This window comes from Dendrobates tinctorius, unplaced genomic scaffold, assembly GCF_039654945.1.
Source record: "Dendrobates tinctorius isolate UK_male_01 unplaced genomic scaffold, ASM3965494v1 ptg000162l, whole genome shotgun sequence".
Lineage (NCBI taxonomy): Eukaryota > Metazoa > Chordata > Amphibia > Anura > Dendrobatidae > Dendrobates > Dendrobates tinctorius.
The window spans coordinates 63540607-63563097 of NW_027361829.1; the positions used below are offsets into that span (position 1 = coordinate 63540607).

Genomic DNA, 22491 nt, shown 5'->3' on the forward strand with positions numbered 1-22491 from the left:
CAGGGTCATGTACCTCAAGATGAAGGGGCAGCATAGCTGGTATGAGGTGAGTGTGATCCAAAAAGTAAGGGAGCAGGATGAACCTTTCTTCTGAATAGTAAGGGAGAGGCTTCTCGAGGCAGTTTGAGATGAGGTGACCACCCCTGAAGATCGTACTGTCCTTGGGATTCCCCATCTCCTGTGCGGGAGCAGGCGATGGTGTAGGGGACTCAGGGGACTGTTGCTCATTTCTAGATATCGGGGGCTCTGGTACTACCCAAAGGCAGGTCACTTACAGCCAAGGCACCTGGAAATCCTGCTCCAGGAAGCAGTTGGAGGTTGTCTCCCCAGCTTCCTTAGGAAGTAGTAGAAAAAGCAGAAACCTGAAGAGGATTACTGTATTAGCCTTCTTATAATTTTTGATTGGCTTTGTGCAAAACCATTATGAGTGTAGAAGTACATCCACTATACCTCCAAAATATTTGAATGAGGCCCACCAGTTATTGCCTTTAAGAGTCTATGCATGTCTGGATTACCCTCCTTATAGTTTTTTGCACTGTGTGCAAAGTCATTATGAGTGTAGAAGTGTCACAACTACACTTTCTTATTTTTTATGATGCACTCCATTTGGAACCTTCAAGGGTGTATGGATAATCTTACTTATATTTTTTTCTGCCTTTGCACTGTGTGCAGAGCCTTTATGAGCGTAGGGCTGCCATAACTACACTTTATTCGCAATATTTTAATGAGGTACTACAGTTGGTACCTTCAAGGGTGTATGGATGACCCTGCTTGTATTTTTTGGCAGGCATTGCACTGTGTGCAAAGCTTTTATGAGTGTAGGAGTACCACAACTGCATATTGTTCACAATATTTGAGTGAAGCACTACAGTTGGCACCTTCAAAAGGTATATGGATAACCATGCTTGTAATATTTGGCTGGCTCTTCACTTAGTACATAGCCTTCATGAGTCTAGGAGTACCACTGCATGGCAATTTGAGCAAAGGGTGTTCGAGGCCCTCCTTTATGTCCCTCTTCTATCTAATTTTTGGCTTGCTTCATAAATTACAGTGACATTTCCAATTTTTTAATAAAAAAATTATAAAAATAAATGAAAAATTCAATTTTGGGGTACTTTCTGAGAATGTTTCTTAATATTGTTTTGCTGTAAATTTCAATTTCTCTTCTACTTTGAGTGTTTTTGTCAGTCTTTAAAGTGGAGTAGAAGTGTGACAACATTATTCTTAGCGATCTGAGAGTCAGAAATGCTTCCATGGGTCTTGTTCTTGTTGTTCGCCTTCCATTCAGCCGTTTTTTCCATCCATTTCAACATTTTCTTAGCCCCCAGCCCTCTTTGCAGGGTCTGCTAGAAAAATGCTCAGATTTCCCATTGACTACCATCATACTAATTACTTGAAACAAGCATCCGAGCATTAGCAATTGCTTGGTTCCAGTAATAAGCATCTGACTATTTTAGTGCTGGCTCATCCCTAGTGAGGTGTATTGGCTGGGTCCTCATTCTATCTTCATCATCCTGGTAGATGGCAGCAAATTTTTATCAAGAATGTTTTGGTACATTTGTTCATACACCCTTTTTTAACCCCTTAGTGACAGCCAATTTGGTACTTAATGACCAAGCCAATTTTTACAATTCAGACCACTGTCACTTTAGGAGGTTATACTTCTGGAATGCTTCAACGTATCCCACTGATTCTGAGACAGTTTTTTCGAGACATATTGTACATAATGCTAGTGGTAAAACTTCTTCAATATAACTTGTGTTTACTTATGTAAAAAAATGAAATTTGGCAAAAAAATTTAAAATTTTGCAAATTTCAAAATTTTACGTTTTGTGTCCTTAAATCACAGAATGGTGTCACACAAAATAGTCCATAAATAAAATTTCTCACATGTCAACTTTACATCAGCACAATTTTAGAAACAAAATTTTTTGTTAGGGATCGGATGTTATAAGAGTTAAAAGTTGACCAGTGATTTCTCATATTTCCAACAAAATTTACAAATTGTCTCTTCAAAGAGGAAGAGGACTAGAACTCTAGTAGCACGTATTGGAAGTAGCAATCCTAAAAGTCAATGTTGACCCTTTAATGAGCCTTGTCGCATGACTTAGGATAAAAACTAAACCAGAATCTCAACTTACAGACACTGTGTTTCGAGGTACTGCCCCTCGTCAGCGCAAAGTGTGAGATCTGGTTTGGCAGTGTGAGAGGTGTCTGACCGGTATCCAAGAAGTATCTTTTCTCCTTGCAGAGATTGACATACCAAACATGCTGAGATGAGGAGACTTAAAGCCGCAATGCTCCTCTGGGAAATATGAAAATTGTCTCTTCAGAGAGGAAGAGGACTAGAACTCTAGTGCCACCTATTGGAAGTAGCAATCTTAAAAGTCAATGTCGACCCTTTAATGAGCCTTTTCTGGTTTGGCTTTTATCCTAAATCATGTGACAAGGCTCATTAAAGAAAATGCCGGTAGCCCGGGGGACTTCATAGGGGGTTGCATGGACACCGGAGGTACCGGGGGATCGGGGGACCCCATTTCTCTCTCCTCTGATGTGTGATCACATCAGAGGAGAGAGAATTTAAATGGGAATTCTGACTTTTTTTGTTGCCATTATACCATTAATAACGGCAATCGCAACACTCGGTAAAAGCCGACCCAAATTATTTTCTCTGGGGGCTCAGCTACCCCCGGTAGCCGATACGCTGGAGAAATTCCTACTCTGTGGGGTGCTATACACTTATTTCTCAGCACCTTTAAAAAGCGATGCTCAGGCATAAGTACCCTTAACTGCTGCAATTAAAAGGCGTATCGGCGGTCGTTAAGGGGTTGACTATATGAAGTTTGCCAGTGTCATATGCAGAAAAATAGCACCACACAATGATGTTATCACCTCCAAACTTCACTGTTGGTATAGTGTTTTTAGGGTTATATGCAGTGCCTTTTGGCCTCCAAACAAGGCGTGTATTATGACATCAAAAGAGTTCAATTTTGATCTCGTATGACCAGATTATATTCTTCCACTATTTCACAGGCTTGTCTAAATGTTATTAAGCAAGTTGTAGTCTAAACACGCTACAACATGTTTTTTGTTCAGCAATGGAGTTTTGCGTCGTGAGCCTGCATGCAGGCCATGGAGGTTGAGTACACTACTTATCTTTTTCTTTGAAAAAATTGTATCTGCTGATTCCAGGTCTTTCTATAGCTCTCCACAGGGGTTCCTTGTCTCTTGGACCACCTTTCTGATCATTTTTTTCACTCCTCTATCTGGAATCGTGCGGGGAGCACCTGGTTGTGGCCTGTCTATGTTGAAATTAAAGTGGGGAAAAAAGTATTTAGTCAACGACCAATTGTGCAAGTTCTCCTGCTTATAAAGATTAGAGAGGCCTGTAACTGACATCATAGGTAGACCACAACTATGAGAGTTAAAATGAAAAAACAAATCCAGAAAATCACCCTGTCTGATTTTGCAAGATTTTTTTTTACAAATTATGGTGGAAAATAAGTATTTTGTCATTAACAAAAGTTCAAGTTTGTTATATATCCTTTGTTGTGAATGACAGAGGTCAAACATTTTCTGTAAGTCTTCACAAGGTTGGCACACACTGTTGGTGGTATGTTGGCTCATTCCTCCATGCAGATCTCCTCTAGACCAGTGATGTTTTGGGCCTGTCGCGGGGCAGCACAGACTTTCAACTCCTTCAATGGGGTTGAGATCTGGAGACTGGCTTGGCCACTCCAGGACCTTCATTTGCTTCTTACAAAGCCACTCCTTTGTTGGCCTAGTAGTGTACTTGGGATCATTATCATGCTGAGAGACCCATCCACATTTCATCTTCAATGCCCTTGCTGATAGAAGGAGGTTTGCCCTCAAAATCTCACGATACATGGCCCCATTCATTCTTTCATGTACACTACCATTCAAAAGTTTAGGGTTGCTTAGAAATTTCCTTATTTTTGAAAGAAAAGCACAGTTTTTTCCAATGAAGCTAACAGGAAATGATTCAGAAATACACTCTATACATTGTTAATGTGGTAAATGACTATTCTAGCTGCAAATGTCTGGTTTGTAATGAAATATCTTCACAGGTGTATAGAGGCCCATTTCCAACAACCATCACTCCAGTGTTCTTATGGTACTTTGTGTTTGCTAACTGTGTAAGAAGGCTAATGGATGATTAGAATACCCTTGAAAACCCTTGTGCAAGTATGTTAGCACAGCAGAAAACAGTTTGGCTGATTAGAGAAGCTATAAACCTGACCTTCCTTTGAGCTAGTTGAGAATCTAAAGCATTACATTTGTTGGTTCCATTAAACTCTCAAAATGGCCAGAAAAAAAGAACTTTCATGTGAAACTTGACAGTCTATTCTTGTTCTTAAAAATGAAGGCTATTCCATGCGAGAAATTGCCAAGAAACAGAAGATTTCCTACAACGGTGTGTACTACTCCCTTCAGAGGAGAGCACAAACATGCTCTAACCAGAGTAGAAAGAGACATGGGAGGCCCCGTTGCACAACTGAGCAACAAGACAATAGAGTCTGTAGTTTGAGAAATTGATGCCTCACATGTCCTCAACTGGGAGCTTCATTAAATAGTACACGCAAAACGCCATTGTCAAGGTCTACAGTGAAGAGGTGACTCCAGGATGCTGGCCTTCAGGGTAGAGTGGCAAAGAAAAAGCTATATCTGAGACTGGCTAATAAAAGGAAAAGATTAATATGGGCAAAAAGAACACAGACATTGGACAGACGAAGATTGGTAAAAAGTGTTATGGACAGACGAATCCAAGTTTGAGGTGTTTGCATCACACAGAAGAACATTTGTGAGATGCAGAACAACTGAAAAGATGTTGGAACAGTGCCTGATGACATCTGTCAAGCATGGTGGAGGAAATGTTATGATCTGGGGTTGCTTTGGTGCTGGTAAAGTGAGAGATTTGTACAAGGTAAAAGGGATTTTGAATAAGGAAGGCTATCACTCCATTTTGCAATGCCATGCCATACCCTGTGGACAGCGCTTGATTGGAGCCATTTTCATCCTACAACAGGACAATGACCCAAAGCACACCTCCAAATTATGCAAGAACTATTTAGGGAAGAAGAAAGAAACTGGTATTCTATCTGTAATGGAGTGGCCAGCACAGTCAACAGATCTCAACTCCATTGAGCTGTTGTGGGAGCAGCTTGACCGTATGGTACACAAAAAGTGCCCTTCAATTCAAACCAACTTGTGGGAGGGGCTTCTGGAAGCATGGGGTGAAATTTCTCCAGATTACCTCAGCAAATTAACTGCTAGAATGCCAAAGGTCTGCAATGCTGTAACTGCTGCAAAGGGAGCATTATTTGACCAAAGCAAAGTTTGAAGGAGAAAATAATTATTTCAAATAACAATCTTTTTTTTGAACCTTGTCAATGTCTAGACTAGATTTTAAATTCATTTGGCAACTTATTTGATTAATAAAGTATGAGTTTTCATGGAAAACACAAAATTGTCTGGTTAACCCAAAACTTTTGAATGGTAGTGTTCATGGATCAGTTGTCCTGGTCCCTTTGCATAGAAACAGACCCAAAGCAAGATGTTGCCACCCCCATGCTTCACAGTAGGTATGGGGTTCTTTGGATGCAACTCAGCATTCTGTCTCCTCCTCCAAACATGAATAGTATTGTTTCTACCAAACAGTTCTACTTTGGCTTCATCAGACCATATGACATTCTCCCAATACTCTTCTGGATAATCCAAATGCTCTCAAGCAAATTTCAGACGGGCAAGGACATGTACTGGCTTAAGCAGGGGGACACGTCTGGCACTGCAGTATCTGAGTCCCTGGCTGTGTAGTGTGTTACTGATGGTGTCCTTTGTTACGGTGGTCCCAGCTCTATGCAGGTCATTCACTAGGTCCCCCTCGAGTGGTTCTGGTTTTTTTTCTCAACATTCTTGTGATCATTTTGACCCCATGGGGTGAGATTTTGCGTGGAACCCCAGATTGAGGGAGTTATCAGTGGTCTTGTATGCCTTCCAATTTCTTATTATTGCTCCCACAGTGGTTTTCATCACACCAAGCTGCTTGACTATTGCAGATTCAGTCTTCCCAGCCTGGTGCAGGGCTACAATTTTGTTTCTGCTGTCCTCCGGCAGCTCTTTGGTCTTCACCATAGTGGAGTTTGGAGTGTGACTGTTTGAGGTTGTGGACAGGTGTCTTTTATACTGATAACTATTTTAAACAGGTGTCATTACTACAGGTAATGAGTGGAGGACAGAGGAGCCTCTTAAAGAAGAAGACACAGGTTTATGAGAGCCAGAAATCTTGCATGTTTTTAGGTGACCAAATACTTATTTTTCACCATATTTTGCATAAAAATCTTGCAAAATCAGACAAGTTGATTTTCTGGATTTGTTTTCTCATTTTGACGCTCATAGTTGTGGTCTACCTATGATGTCAATTACCGGCCTCTCTAATCTTTTTAATGGGAGAACTTGCACAGTTGGTCACTGACTAAATACTTTTTTTCCCCACTGTGTGATCTTTTTATTTCCTGAATATGGTTCCAACAGTGGTCATGGAACCTTCAGAAGTTTAGAAATTATTTTATAAGGATTGCCATCAGTAATAAAAAGCACCTATAAAGTTGTGAAGGTACTGAGGCAGCTCACTGGTTTTACCCATCATCATGAAATGTTTCTTGTGTGGCACCTTGGTAATGAGACACCTTTTTATAGGCCATTAGTTGGACCAAATGATATCATTTTTCACAAAGCGGTAGGGTTGCTTTCTTATTATTTATAGATTTCAGTTGGTGTCATGACTTTCCATGTCTTTTTGCACCTCTCTTTCTTCATGTATTTGTGTGTTAATTTATAAACATCTATGGTTTGATTTATTTACCTGTGCGAATTGTATGGTTTGTTATCGACATCTGGTTCGAATTTCATGACAAAAGTTCCTTTAGAATCATGTTTACTCAGAAAATTGTTCAATACTTATTTCACCAGTTGTATGTTTTCGGAAAATTAATTTCTGTGAAATAGACCTGTGCAAAATTAGTTTCTGATTGAAGGTTAAATTGGTATTAGATTGCAAAAATATTTTTTACGTAATTAATTTCATGAGCTCTTTCTCTTTAGATTTTTTACTATTAAAGCCATCCGTGTACTGTATGTGTTTTTCATGGATTCATAGACGTGTATTGGCCCTTTGTCATCCACTGTGCCAGAAAAAAGGACATGTCTTCTTGTATTTCGCACGGAAACACAGCATAGATTATAATGGGTATGTTTGGTATTTGTGAATAAAAAAGGATACCACACGTTCTGGAAGCACAGATGTGTGAAGGAGGCGTAAGGATCAGAAAAGTGGCAAGCAAATGGATGCTATTTTGCTGAACTTGTGCAGAGCAAATTACAAAAAGTCTGCATTCTGGAGAATACAGATTTTTTATAAAATTCCACTAGAATTCAATTTCACTTTAATATATTTTCAAAAGTCTATTACTGAAGGATAAACTTCGGGACTTTTTCATGATTTTTGGTAAATGGGAACGTAAAGATAGAAACAGTTAACAACATAAACATATAAATTCTAATTTAAAAGCCTTGCAGCTTTTCATTTTCCTGAACTGTCAAAATCTCTAGTAAACTTACTACAATCTAAAAGTGAAATAATATATTTAAATGTATGCATGCTGAAAATAAGTCTCTAATGTGTTGATTTCCACATTACAAATTTTCATTCTAAAGTGAACATTTACATATTTTCTTTTAAGTTCATAAAAAGCCTAAAATGATTATACAACATATTTTACTTGTGCTGCTTTCTGTTCTGTACTGTTCATTTCTGTTGCTTTGTTGAAATAAACTTTGAAGTATTTTATTAGGTGAATGTTTTTATATTGTAAAAATAAGAGCATCAATTCATCCTCTCCAGCTACTATCTTCTAATCTGTACTATACTGCTAACAAATAATACTTAGAAGTTCTGAACTTCGACCTCTAGAATATTGTAGGTTAACAGACGGTTGCCTTATTTGCAGAATCCTCATCTATTTGTCAGTGGAGAAAGGATATAAAGAAACATCTAAAGAACCTGTCCCATTTGTACACTATGTGGGAGGCTCATTGATTTCAATACATGTTGTGAAAATGAACATTTGGTGGGTTCATCTCAGATAATAGTCTATTCCTGAGAAAACCTGCAGTGGGACACACTTTCATCAACTCAGCTCTATATTAGCCCCCATTATAAATGTAAACCATGACAAAGGGCCAGATCTGTTGCGCAGTGGACATCAGCAGCATCAGAAGAGTCACTTTGCTTTACAATGAGGTCTGCTAGTCTGTCACAGTGCAATTTTTTTTTTAACTTTAAAAAATGTGTAATCAGTGATGCAATTACAGATATATATATATTCTGAAATTTAAGAAGTAAACATTCTAAACCCCATTAAAGTATATATTTTGGGAATTTACATAATTAAATTTCCAAAATATACCGTTGTTTTTTAAATGTTCCATGTTCCAATAAGGCAGAAGAAAATCTACTCTGTAATTTATTTACCTTGACAAATTAGCAGAATTATGAATTTTTGGGATTATGAATTTTAGTTAATTTAACTCATGAAATAGACATTTACCTCAACCCAGGTATCATTTTAATCTGTATAACACCACCAACCTGACAATTCCTGTAGTTTACTTATCAAAACCCTGATGACAGGTTCTCTTAAAGAACTTAGGATGCAAGGTCTAATGACAATTAGAGACTGATGAGAAGCAATATGACATTCTGTTATTTATTACTCTGTGTGTTTATATTAAAATAAAGTTGCTTAACAGGAAAACAATTTAAGCATTGACTTGTTCTGAGAATATTAAAGGGAATCCACCAGCAGGTTTTTGCTATTTAATTTGAGAGCAGCATAATGTAGGTGTAGAGAGTCTGATTCCAGGGATGTGTCACTTATTAGGCCGTGTGTGTTTGTGTATGTGCATGCAACTGTGCTTTTAATAAATCAATGATTTATCAGCAGCAGATTATCACTAGAAGACTAGGTCTTATATGCAGGTTAATCAAGCTAATCTGTGTTATCCTCACCAATGATTCTCAGCTTGCAGAAAATGTTCATTGTACACAGGAAGCTGTCAATCAGGGCAGGCTGTGGGTGGGGTTATACAGAGCTCAGTATTCTGAGTACTGCTACATCTACAACAAAGAAAACAGGGATCTTATTCAAATTACACAAAACACTCCAGTAAGTGACACATTGATGGAATTAACTCTCTGATCATTAAAGCCAAAATTGACTCAGTCACTATGGGATTAAAATACAATGTTATCTTTTGAATCATAACTTGAAATGATTTTGAAATTTTTTTGTAATACATATCTGGCATGGATTTTCAAAATTGGTGCAGGAAATAATAAGGCCATGGAGAATAGCAATAGAAGAAGCAATCAAAATTGTCGTCAAAATATTTGTTTCCCAAAGGTAAATATGTAGAACTACAACTTTTTTTAACAACTTGCGCCTCCAACCACTGCTAATTATGCAGCAGTAGTCCAGACAAAAGCATAAAGGTCCCGTTACATTTAGCGATGCACCAGTGATCCTGAGAATGATACGACCAGGTCAGGATCGCTGGTGCATCGCTAAATGGTCACTAGTGAGCTGCCACACAGGAAGATCTCACCAGCGATGCAGCAGTGGTCGGTGGTCGTCACCTACCTGTCACACACAGCTCTGCTGATGTCTTCCGCCCGCGTCCATGCGTCGCTCGTCGGCGCCAGCAGGAAACTGGAGATGAGAAATGGACCAGGATGATCTCGCTCGATCAGTGATATCCAGCGGGGGGAGCCGGTCGCAGGAATGTGTCACATGTAGTGAGATCGCTAGCGATATCGGTGTTGCGTCACAAAATCGGTGATGCTTTAGCGATATTGCTAGCGTTCTCGCTATGTGAAGGGGGCTTAAGGCTGCACTTCAGTAACATCAAGATAGATAAAATCTAATTGCCTCTCTGGTGCACTCTTGTCAGGCAGTTAGATGAAAGGAGTAGAACTTTTATGTACAAAATGCAAGTCTTTTCTGATTTCACAAAAGTTTAATTTTGCAAAAGTGTGCAACTTTTTGAATCTTGTACCACTCATTACCATTTTCAAATGCATGTGTAGGTGGGGGAAAGGGTGAAGAAGGTAGGCATGACTACCTATGAATAGAGGTTTACCCCTGACTGATAGACTTTTTAATGCAACTTAAAAAAATTAAAAACTGGAGAAACATCTCTAAACAGAAGTGTCATATTTAAAAATGTACTAAACATCATGTTAGAAATTTTACCAAACTTGGTACAAACAATGGCAACGCAGACTCCAGAAAAGTTCCACTGATGATAAATCCCCCATATTGAATGCACATGCAGATTTTTTTAAGATGTGCAATATATCCAAAGTCCAGCTAGAAAAGCCAGAGGCTAAAGTAAACACTTCATTTATCACATTAAAATAGTGATACATAGGGGAATCACACATGTGAAAACCAAACCAAAAACATAACACCAAAATCCATATTTTTGCTATCACGACATGTGATTCTCCTATGTACCACCATTGTAATATGAAATAATCTATTTTATATGAATAGGGATGAGAGGACCCGTGGAAGTATGGGTTCTGGTTCCCGACTGAACTTTAGCAAAAAGTTCGGTTGAGATACCAGAACTGTACCCAAACTTGAACCTAAACCCGAACCCCATTGAAATCAATAGGGACACAAACTTTTTAGCTAGAAAATCTCTCTCTTCCTATGGAAACTGTATTAACTATTGGAACACTAAAGTGCATCACCAACAAATAAAAAATACAAAGTGCCCTTAGTATCTGTAGAGCTTCAGTCTAATCAGTGTTCTTAATAATACAGCCTTTGGTAAAAGTTCAGCATTTTAAAATAGAGTTGCATGTAAATGTTTGGGCACCACTGGTCAAAATTATTGTTATTGTAAACAGGTTAGCAAGATGAAGATTAAATGATCCCTAGAAGACCTAAAGTTAAAGATGACACATTTCCTTTGCATTTTAGGCAAAAAAAATATTGTCATCTTTTACATTTTAAAAATGACAAAAAGGAAAATGGGCTGATGAAAAACTTTGGGCACCCTGCATGGTTACACTTAGTAGCACCCCCTTTTAAAAGTATCACAGCATGAAAAAAATTTTTTGCAGTCAGATAAGAGTCTTGAAGTTTTCTTTCAGGGATTTTCATCCATTCTTCCTTGGAAAATTCTCCCAGTTCTGTGAGATTCCTGGTCATCTTGCATGCACTGTTATTTTGAGGCCTAGCCACAAAGTTTCAATGAAGTTCAGATCAAGGGACTGTGAGGGCCATTGTAAAATCTTCAGTTTGCTCCTTTTGGGATAATCTATTGTGGATTTTAACTTGTGTTTAGAATCATTATCCGTTTGTAGAAGTCATCCTCTTTTCAACTTTAGCTTTTTTACACATGGTGGATCAAAAATTTGTTGAAATTCCATTGAGTGCATTCTTTCCTCTACCTGTGAAATGCTCCCAGTGCCATTGGTTGCAACACAACCGCAAAGCTGGCTGATCCACTCCCATGCTTAATGGTTAGCGAGATGTTCTTTTCCTGTAATTCTGTGACCTTTTTTCTCCACACATACCTTTAATCATTGTAGCCAATGAGTTCTAGTTTAAACTCATCAGTCCATAGGACTTGTTTACAAAAATGCATCAGGCTTATTTAGATGTCCTTTTGCTTACTTCTGATGTTGAATTTTATTGTGAGGATGCAATAAAGATTTTCTAATTATGACTCTTCCATGAAGGCCATATTTGAGCAGACGTCTCTGAACTGTAGAACAATGTACCACAATTCCAGAGTATGCCAAATCTTTCTGAAGGTCTTTTCCAGTCAATTGTGGGTTTTGATTTGCCTCTCTAGCAATCCTACATGCAGTTCTCAGTGAAACTTTGCTTGGTCTTATCTTGACCTCCATTGTTCCTGTTAATTGCCATTTCTTAATTACATTTCTAACTAAGAAAAGGACAACTTGAAAATGCCTTGCAATCTTCTTATAGCCTTCTTTGCCTTTGTGGTCATCCGTCATTTTCATTTTCAGAGTGCTAGGCAGCTGCTTAGAATAACCTATTGCTGCTGTTTTTGGCACAAGGTTAGAAGAGGCTGGGTTTTTATAAAGCTGAGAAATTTTCATCACCTGTCCTTTCCTATTTATAATAGTGAACAAATTATAACCCTAACAGGCTACTTAAGGTGTGACATTTCCTTAAAAGTTATCTCAGAACACAAAACTGCAAGGGTGCCCAAACTTTTGCATAGGCCCATTTTCATCTTTGTAATTTTTGAAATGTAAAAGATGACATAACTTTTTTTTACCTAAAATACAAGGGAAATGTGTCTTCTTTAACTTTAGGCCGTTTAGAGATCATTTCATCTTCAATTTGCTTAACTGTTCACAATAACTTTAATTTTGACCAAGGGTGCCCAATCTTTTACATGCCACTGTAAATCACCCAACCCTTTTATTCTTCAAGAAATAAGAAATTTTCAGAGCTGTGACAGTGACTTTCTCCTCTATATCCATTGACATCACACAAATGCTTGGTAGTGCCAAATTTTCATGCATATGAGTTGGGAGAACTAGCTGTTTGCCAACTGAAGATTTATTGCCACCTTAAGGAAAATGTTAAAAAAAAATAAATAAGGCTTCAATTACAAAACAAAGGAATCTTTTTTTTTCTTCTGCAGCCTTACAGCTAATTAATAGAGGGTTTAACTTACTGATATAATTGCGCTAACCCAAGTGCTGATCCCAATTCACCATGGATTCCATTCACTTTGTTTAAGGAACCCATCAAGACAATGTTTCCTGTGTTCTCATGAAGCCACAGCAGTGTGTAAAGGGGGATATATCTTACTGCTTATTTCTGTGTTTCAAAATAGCTCTATTGATGTGTTGAATGTATTTATAACTTTGGCGAATAAAGAACACAGTTGTCTTAAATCCTGGAGTGCTGCTTCTATCTATTTCTATTTGTTTGACCTGAGTCAACCTCTTGGAAACTTTCCATCGATTCTGGTAGAATTTCTTCCAGTGCTGCTCACTGCTTGTGTCATTTAGTGCTTATTACAAAGTCAAGCCAGTCCCCGTTACACATTCTCCAGTCATATTCCAGAATAAAAAAAGCTGTAGCACAAAGCAGGAACCTTGGATCGAGAGGTTACCAGCAAATGCAAACAACTGGGCTTACTATATTTGTTAGGGCAAAAAATGTCCTTAATTTTTCCTTGGAAAACCTCTTTGGCAAAATGAAAATAAAATACCTGAGATGTTCCCTTCCAAATGAAGCAAAGAATTACAACAAATATTGGTGTTTCCTATGTCGTGATATAACGCAATGTGTCTAGTAGACTCTAAGCATATCACCATTAATAACTGTAACAGGCATGATTTATGGGCAGCATCTCTCTCCTGGTTTAATAGCTCTGTATTTTCTTTCGTAAATTCTGTATGAGGAGCCCGTGCCTGCGGCTGGCATGAATGAACTTGAAAAGGAAGAAAGTATCAGAGATAGAATCATTCCCACTTCTGTTATAAGATTTGCTGTTTAATGCCTTTTTTTTTCCTTAGTCCAATGCCCATGCTTTGCAATGCAGGCTGATTATATTCTGCTAAAGCCAGCAGGCACACAGCCACCTCATTACCTTTTTACTGATGAGAAGTAGCCTCTGAAAATCATTGCAATCTCTCTGTACGCTGTTAAACTTGCCTGATATCTTACAAGTCTCGGGCCCAACCATTGAACAGAAAAGGTTCACAAACATGTCTCTTCTTGTTCCTTTCTAATGTCTGCACTTGTGTTTCTGCCAATTATGGAGTTTGGAGAAGCTAATCTAGCCCATCAGCCTGTGCTCTGATGTGCTTCTTGAATTAAGATGGCTGTTATTAGTCTTGCCATGCCTCACCTTTTGTGCAATTGGCGGCATACACCATCACATTTCATTGCGACCTCTTTGTGCTAATGAGGATTAATTACTACTGTGTATAAAAACTGCCAAAGGTATTTCCTCTAATATACGACATGGGCAGCTTGAAATGTGGTCACTTAAAATACTAATTTATATCTTATTTATCTGATTTTTGTCCTTTTTTTTATCTATTTTCTTTGACAGATGTGTCCCTAATAATTGTGAACATGGAGGCAAGTGCACTCAGACATGGGACACCATAACATGCAACTGTGATGCAACTGGATACACTGGTGCCACATGTCATAATTGTAAGTATGACAGTTAATCCTGCCCATAGAGAATTTAAATATTCATATTATTTTTTATTTTATTTTCCCTCACACATATAAACTGGACCAAACTCTTAATGACTGCCATGTACAGTATTTGAAAAATAAATAAATATGTATATATATTTTATTTATTTTTTATATAGGTGACAGTCATCAAATGTGTTTTGCAGTTTATGTGTGTGAGGGAAATTGTATAATATATATATATATATATATATATATATACACACACACTATATATATACTGTATATTCCCATGAACTATGTCATAGGTTATGAGTAAGACAGGCCATTTTGAAAAGATAAAATAATCAATTTGACAAGATTTATTTTGAATGGTGCAGTTAATTATGTATAGTGGGGAAATAGAGAATCTTAAAAAAAATTCCAGATAATCAAATTGTATGATTTTTACATAATTAATTTGCATTTTAATGCATGAAATAACTATTTGATACAATGGAAAAACAGAACTTAATATTTATTACAGAAACTTTTGTTTGCAGTTACAGAGGTCAGACATTTCCTGCAGTTCTTGACAAAGTTTGCACATACTGCAGCAGGGATTTTGGCCCACTCCTCCATACAGATCTTCTCCAGATCTTTCAGGTTTTGGGGCTGTCGCTGGGCAACATTGAGCTTCCACTTGCTCCAGAGATTTTCTATTGGGTTCAGGTCTGTAGACTGGCGTGGCCACTCCAGGACCTTGTAATGCTTCCTACAAAGCCACTACTTAGTTACCCTGGCTGTGTTTTTCGGGTCATTGTCATACTTGAAAACCCAGCCATGACTCATCTTCAATTATCTTACTGAGGAAAGGAGGTTGATAGCAAAAAGATACATAACCCCATCCATCCTCCCTTCAATGCGGTGCAGTTGTAGGGAAGGTGACCTGACGGACGGACTTGTTAGTAGGAAGAAAGGATGCGTTGCACACTTTTGACGGATGTCAGTTATGACAGAAGGGGGACAGTTAGAAAAGTGTAGATGGAATGCAGTACCTTGGGTTGACCACAAGATGGCAGGGGAGAGTGTAAGTTCAAGACTTGACAGCATCTTAGGGCTTTAGAAACCGTTGGTCATGGGGGCGGAGTTACAGGGAACCAGGAAAGTTATAAATTTGACACGAGGGTTCCAGAAAGTTCCAGTCCCCAGGAGGAGATCAAGAGGAGAGGAGCCTGTGGCAAAGTGGGTGTTGTGAGGAAAGTTCAACCAGGGGACTGAGGAGAGAGAAAGTCAGGGGGGTGGTCCTGACACGAAGTACCGCAGTACAGACGTGGCCCCTGAGGAAAACATACCAAAATGACGACGACCTCTGATCAGTAAAATTGCTGTTGGTGTACAGGCCTATGGCGGCCACAGTGACCGAGCTGGCAGGTACGTCACTGAGTTAAAAAGAAGGACGGTGTGTGTATCAACGTCTCAAGTGAAAAGTACGGTGTGTGTACCGGGGCCTGGAAAATGGAGAGCCGGATAGCGGTGTATTGCTGGGGCCATCAGACAGACGGTTAGAAATAAAGTTGGACCTGTTGCACCCAAAACCTGCCTCCATTTTGTGTCTGTGATGTCTTTGCTCGGTAAGAGAGGGACCACCCCCACAGTCTGGCCCTCGACTCTACACAGTCGTCCTGTTACTTTATCTGAAGAACATCTCCAAAGTATGATGTTTCCCCCACCATGCTTCACAGTTGAGATGGTGTTCTTGCTGCTGCACTCATAATTCTACTTCCTCCAAACACAGCAAGTGAAGTTGATGACAAAAAGTTCTATTTTGGCTGCATCTGACCACATGACCTTCTCCCACACCTTCTCTGGATCGTCATCCAGATGGTCATCGGCAAACTTCAAATTGGCCTGGACATTTGCTGGTATGAGCAGGGGGACCTTCGGTGCCCTGCAGGATTTTGATCCATGACGGTGTACTGTGTTACTAACAGTAATGTTTGAGACTGTGGTCTCAACTCACTTTAGGTCATTGGCCACGTCCTTCAGTGTAGTTCTGGGTTGATTCCTGACCTTTTTCAGAATCATTCATACCCCACGAGGTGACATTTTGCATGGAGCCCCAGACCAAGGAAGATTGACAGTCATCTTGTGTTTCTTCCATTTTCTAATAATTGTGCCACCAGTTTTTGCCTTCTCACCAAGCTGCTGGCCTATTGTCATCCCAGCCTATTTCCGGTGTACAATTTTGTCTCCCGTGTCTTAAGACAGCTCTTTGTTTTGGCCATGGTGGAGTGGGTGGAGTGTGATTGATTTAGTGTGGACAGGTGTTTTTTATATAGGTAGCGAGCTTAAACAGGTCCAATTAATACAGGTAATGAGTGCAGAGTCAGAGGGCTTCTTAAAGTAAAACTAACAGATCTGTGAGAGCCAGAATTCTTCCAGGTTGGCAGGTAATCAAATACTTATTTTGTGCAATAAAATTTAATTTAAATATTTAAAAATCATACAATATGATTTTATGGATTTCTTTAAGATTCTCTTACAGTTGAAGTGCACCTACGATAAAAATTACAGACCTCTCCATTCTTTGTAGATGGGAAAACTTGCAAAATCGTCAGTGTATCAAATACGGTACTTATTTTCCCCATTATATAAGCAAGACTCCTACTTTCTTGACATTTTTGAAAAATGGCAAGAAAATTTTATTATGCCAAAATATTCAATTCTTTTACACAACAAAAAATGTGATATAAAGATATAAAGATGTTGATTTATCTCCTCCCACTGTTTAAGCAGTTTCCAAAATTTTCTTTGGAAAATAACTATTCTGCTTTAAACAGAGCTTTTCCGAATGTCTAAATGCTCCAACAAACTTATGGATATATCCCCTATGAGCTGATCCTCACATTCATGTGAAGAATCATGAGCCTCAGGTTAAATGTCTAATTTTACCTAGCTACTTAAAAGCAGCCTTTGATGTATCTCTGGGGTCTTTCACTTTAGTCAAAGGATGACTGCATTACAACAAGGTGCACTTTCACGTTCAATATGTCTGTTACTTTGGGATATAAATGTTGCATGATTGATCTATCATCTGCATGTGTCTTGATATTAAAATGTACCCTATTTTTCTGACCATAAGGCGCACTTTTTTCTTCCAAATTTGGAAGGAAATTGTGGGGTGTGTCTTATGGTCCGAATGTAACATGTGAGGAGAGGGCAGCGGCAGAGTGGGATCACAGGAAAATGTCACCGCTGCAGGAATCTGGCACTTGGGAAACCATGTGGTCCTGATGTTTAAAGTGAAGGAATATTCTTTCGCTGCTTCCCCGTCCACCTGTTAGCGCCGAGCAGTGGGCGGGGAGCAGCAAATGAATATTCCTCCACTTAAACAGCGGTCCCACATGGTATCCCCAACGTCGGATTCCTGCAGAAGCTGGGGAGATCGTATGTTTCTGGTGGAGAAGGAGGCATCAGGAGCAGGGTGCCACAGTTGCATACCTCACAGCACAGCACGGGCTGTGTTAATGCTGAGTGCTCCCGTCATTATAGGACCTGTGGTGAGGTAATGAAGATGGTGGGCTGGAGCATCACATGACAGCACAGAGCTCTCTCTTAATAATGTCACAACAGGTCCTGCAGACACCGCAATAGAAACAATGCAGCTTCCTCTTACCGGACCTGGGGTGAGGTAATAAGAGAGAGGGCTCTGTGGAATCCTGTGATGCTCCAGCCCTTCATTATCTCAACACAGGTCCTGAAAGCTGTAGCGACAGATACTTTTGGTTTTCTAGAGTGGCTGGCTGCAGGACCTGCACTGATGTGAGCACAGCCTGTACAAGAATTAATTAAAAATTTAGTTATTACAACACAAAAAAGCACTCTGCCACTCCTATAGTGAAATATAAGTCCCAGCATGCCATAGGAACTGCAGGACATGCTGGGAGTTATAGTTCTCCCATGGGATCTTAAAGCAGCAATCCAGTGTTATTTTTCAGTGCTGGAGTGGTGCTTTAAATATAAACCCTGCGATCCCCATTCTTATACTCACCCTGCAGCGTCTTCATATTGTACTTTACAGACACCACACTGGTCCCGCAGCACCGTCTTATACCTGTAGCTTCCAACATAATAACATACTATTATATATAATAACTCCATATAATAGTATATTATTTATGTTATTAAATATTTTACCACATTTTTTGCTTCAAATATTTTTTCCCTATTTTCCACCTCTAAAACCTGGGTGCATCTAATAGTCCGGTGCATCTTATAATCCAAAAAAATATGGTATATGGCTAACAATTGTAAATTATCTGACCTGATCTAATTATAAAACAGAGCTTTGTTGGTTTACAAGGCTTCAGTATCAGCTAGATCCAGGTTTACTGCATTGTTAAAAAGGGAAGTACAGACGTGGAAAAAGGTCAAGTTCAAGCTTTATCATGCAAAAAACTGCAAGATGATAGTAAAAAATCAATTTTTAAAATTAAATGATTGCTTTTTATGATGCAGTCACCACATTTCATGTATCAACCCATTGCAGTGTGTCAAGGAATTGCCCACAAAAATAGCAATTTAATTAGTGAAGTATATTAGAAAATGTTTCCTTATGCTGCAGGAATAACTCACTACATTGGGCGTAGGAGAAAATAAGCAGCCTACTTAGTGCCCAAATTTCTTCCACAGCTACCAAGCAGTTAAGAGAAAAATTTCCAGAACTGTTTTTATCAGAAACCAAAGGGGTCACTATAAAAGAAACTTAAAAAACATGGCAAGGTTTACAATTTTCAAAAAGCTGTACAAAGTAAAAAAAAACTATAATTTTGCATTGTTTCTAATCTAGTAGCAGGAGGCTAGCATCCTTATGTAGAGCTGTGAATCCAGCACAGGGGAGAGATAAAATGCTTACTAGATAGCAGCAGTGAGATCTGTTTCTCTGCTTTTTTGTGTTTACTCTTCTTCCGCCTCCTCCTATCTGTCCCTTCTCCATTGATTGTAATATGTAGCTGGAATCTGATGCCTAAAGCCCCCGTTAGGCCTGTTTCACACATCAGTTTTTTTGTGTCAGTTAAAATACTCCAAAATGGCGGAAAGCGGATCCGTTGTTAACTGATATGAACGGATAGCACCGGACCGTTTTTTTGACGGATCCGCCGAATGAAGAATTTTAAAGGAACCGCTGCCCAGGAGGAGGAGGGAGAGGGAGAGAGAGAGAGAATTTTTTCTGTCCGCCAGGAATGATTTCAGGGTTAAATTTCCGCCTGACTTCAATCCTCCGGGTAGGCGCACTATAAAAATGCGGATCCTGCAGCACAAAAAGCGTTACATGGTCCGTCCAGGCATCTCGGCGGATGCCAAAAAATTGACGGATCCGCAAAAAAACGGATCCAACGGATGGCCATCCGTCAAGATCCGCCGGTAATGCAAATCAATGGGGAAAAAAACGGATCCGCCAAAAAAAATGGCGGATCCGTTTTTTTGCAAAAACGGCGGATTTTGACTGATGGTCAAAAACGGAAGTGTGAAACAGGCCTTACACATAGTGATATCGCTAGCAATATCGCTGTAACGTCACCGATTTTGTGACATAGCAGCGATATTGCTAGCGATATCGCTATGTCTGATACTTACCTCCGACCGGCTCCCCCGCTGTCTGTCGCTGATCGTGTGAGAAGGTTCTGCGCCATTTCTCATCGGCCACTTCCTGCTGGACTTCCTGTGGCGCCGACGAGCAACGTGTGGAGGCAGGCGGGAGGCAGGCTGATCGTCTGACAGGTAAGTAGCAACCCCCGACCGCTGTGATGTCGCTGGTGAGATCTGCCTGTGTGGCAGCTCACTAGTGACCACCTAGCGATGCACCAGCGATCCAAATCGTTGTCAGGATCGCTGGTGCATCGCTAAGTGTAACGGTACCCTTACTGAGCAGATTGTTTTAACTTGAGTAATATAGATTTCAGTAGTTAACAGTTAATATTGAGTTCAGGAAGAAGTGTCTCAAAATAAAAAGAGGTTTATCAGAATGAATTAAAAAAAATGCAAAGGCTGGAGCATGAAAAGATTTTAAAAAGTTGTAAAGCCGTATAATGCAGAAAATATCTGATTTTCAGTTGTCTGTGGAGATTAGATAATAAATTAGCATGGAATTGAATTCTGCTCTAACTTTATAAATATCCCCATTTGCCAAAATGCAGATTTTTTCATTCTCTTCCTCACGGATTAGGCAAAATGGCAGCCGCTAGCCACTATTTTTCTAATCCATAAAAGGCCATCAAGGGATAAAAAAATAAATAGTTATAGTTACCTTACCATTCTCGTCTCAGGGCCTTCCTCTCTTCACTCTTATCCATCCGGTCAGTCTGATCCCTGCTGCGAGTGCTGAGTCCTGGACCTGTTACACTGAGCCAGGACTTTAGTATATATATATATATATATATATATATATACTTGAGTATTACCAAACATGTTTACACTAACTACGGTTCAGTTATACTGTGGGACTCAGGAAGGAGGGAACATTTGGATTTGAAAGCGCAGATATCCCAGGAATTCTTTTTAATGGGAGCCATGCAATTTATCTATAGCCTTTGTACTACCAGTAACGTAGAAATAATAAAATAACTGATAAAAAGAAATTATATACTTCTAAATACTATATCATGTAGTAAAAAGAGTCACCCCAGAAATAATAAAGAGGTATTTGAGTACATGTATCAAATATCGACTATATATAGTTTAATATATAAACTATAAAATATAGTTTTTGATATGGTAAGCAGACAAGGATTGAGATAAATATACCTCACTCGCCACAATGAGTTTGCAGGATAAATAAGAATTTAGGTGCAAAATTTGGTAAATACATTTTTTATGTGGTAAAGATATACAGTACCATTCATAATGTGGTTATTCATATACAGTACCATTCATAATTGGAGAATAGCACATATAGTAAATGACATGTGACAAGATACTTATCAATCCACATGGCAGTTCAAAAACTCATTTGTCAGCGCATTTCCCCACCGGATGATGGTTCCTCAAGGGGTTCTGTTACTAAAGGATTCATGAGTGAATACCCTGTAGATGGTATGCCTAATTCATATTCAATTTCTGTTTTTAATTGTTGCACATTTTCACAGATATTTTTTGCTGGGACTTTTTTGTTATTTTATTTATTCTAATAAAAGTATATGTTTTAAGGGGATGCCTATGTCATGATAGTTTTGTATTATCTTCTTGTGAGCACCATATATTGTTAGTTGATTCTACCATTTTTCATTACATAACAGTGTTTATGATTACTTTCTATTCTGATTTTTGGGAATTTAAAATAAAAATTGATAAGGCAGCTTTATTCTTCAGGTGAGTGCGATTATAGCCACATTATATTTTTTGATGTTTTGCTGCTTTTACACAATAAAAACAATTTTTATCTGGTGGGAGAGTGATGCCCCACCCTCTCTTAGCCTTCTTGTCATATCCGCCATGTCTGTCATGTCTGCCCTGTCTGTTTTCTCTCAAGAACTCCTGGAGCGATGTGCATGTGCATATCTTGTCTGCTATCCTGCTCATTCCCTAGAGCAGTGTGCACACTCACCTCATGTCTGAGCTGCAGGATGCCTGCGTTTCTGCTCTGTCTTCTGTGATCTTCTCGTCATGTCTAGAATCTCTGATCAGGTGTCCCTGTCTGGATCCTGCACTGTCTGGTTCTGCAATCATCTCGTCATGTTTGGAACGCTGATCATGTGACCTTTCCTAGGATCCTGCACTGTCTGGTTTGGTAATTATCTCGTCATGTCTAGAACTCTGATCATGTGACCTGGCTAGGTTTTAGCACTGATTCTGCAGTCGTCTCGTCATGTCTGGAACTCTGATCATGTGACTACGCTCTGTTATCCTGTGGATCTGAACCCAGAAGTGCTCCCCTGGTCCTGACCTGGAAGAGGAGGTGCTATGCCCTATATCAGGCCGCCCCTTCCTATGCTCAGGGCCTGAGTATTGTGTGGCGTCCCTGAATGGCTGCTTGGTCTGTGGGACGCTCCCTCTATTCTGTGCCCTTGCACTCTGCTCTGTCGTGCGTCTCTGCACACGCTCCGTGCTCGTATTCCATCTCTGGTCTCATCTCGTGTCTTGTCTAGTGTTTGTCCTTCGTGCCATGTTTTGTCCCTGCTCTGCTTTGCCTTGTAGTCCTTTTTTGCTCTGATTCTGT

The 22491-nt window shown here is 39.3% G+C and overlaps 1 protein-coding gene across 1 annotated transcript in view; it reads left to right on the top strand.

Annotated features, from left to right (window-relative positions):
- The window catches only part of CNTNAP2 (contactin associated protein 2), a 2930334-nt gene that overhangs the window by 1863017 nt on the left and 1044826 nt on the right, over window positions 1-22491 (top strand). Inside the window, exon 11 of the mRNA XM_073550056.1 lies at window positions 14200-14306. Coding sequence (XP_073406157.1) covers window positions 14200-14306 — 107 coding nt within the window. The remainder of the gene's footprint in view (window positions 1-14199; window positions 14307-22491) is intronic.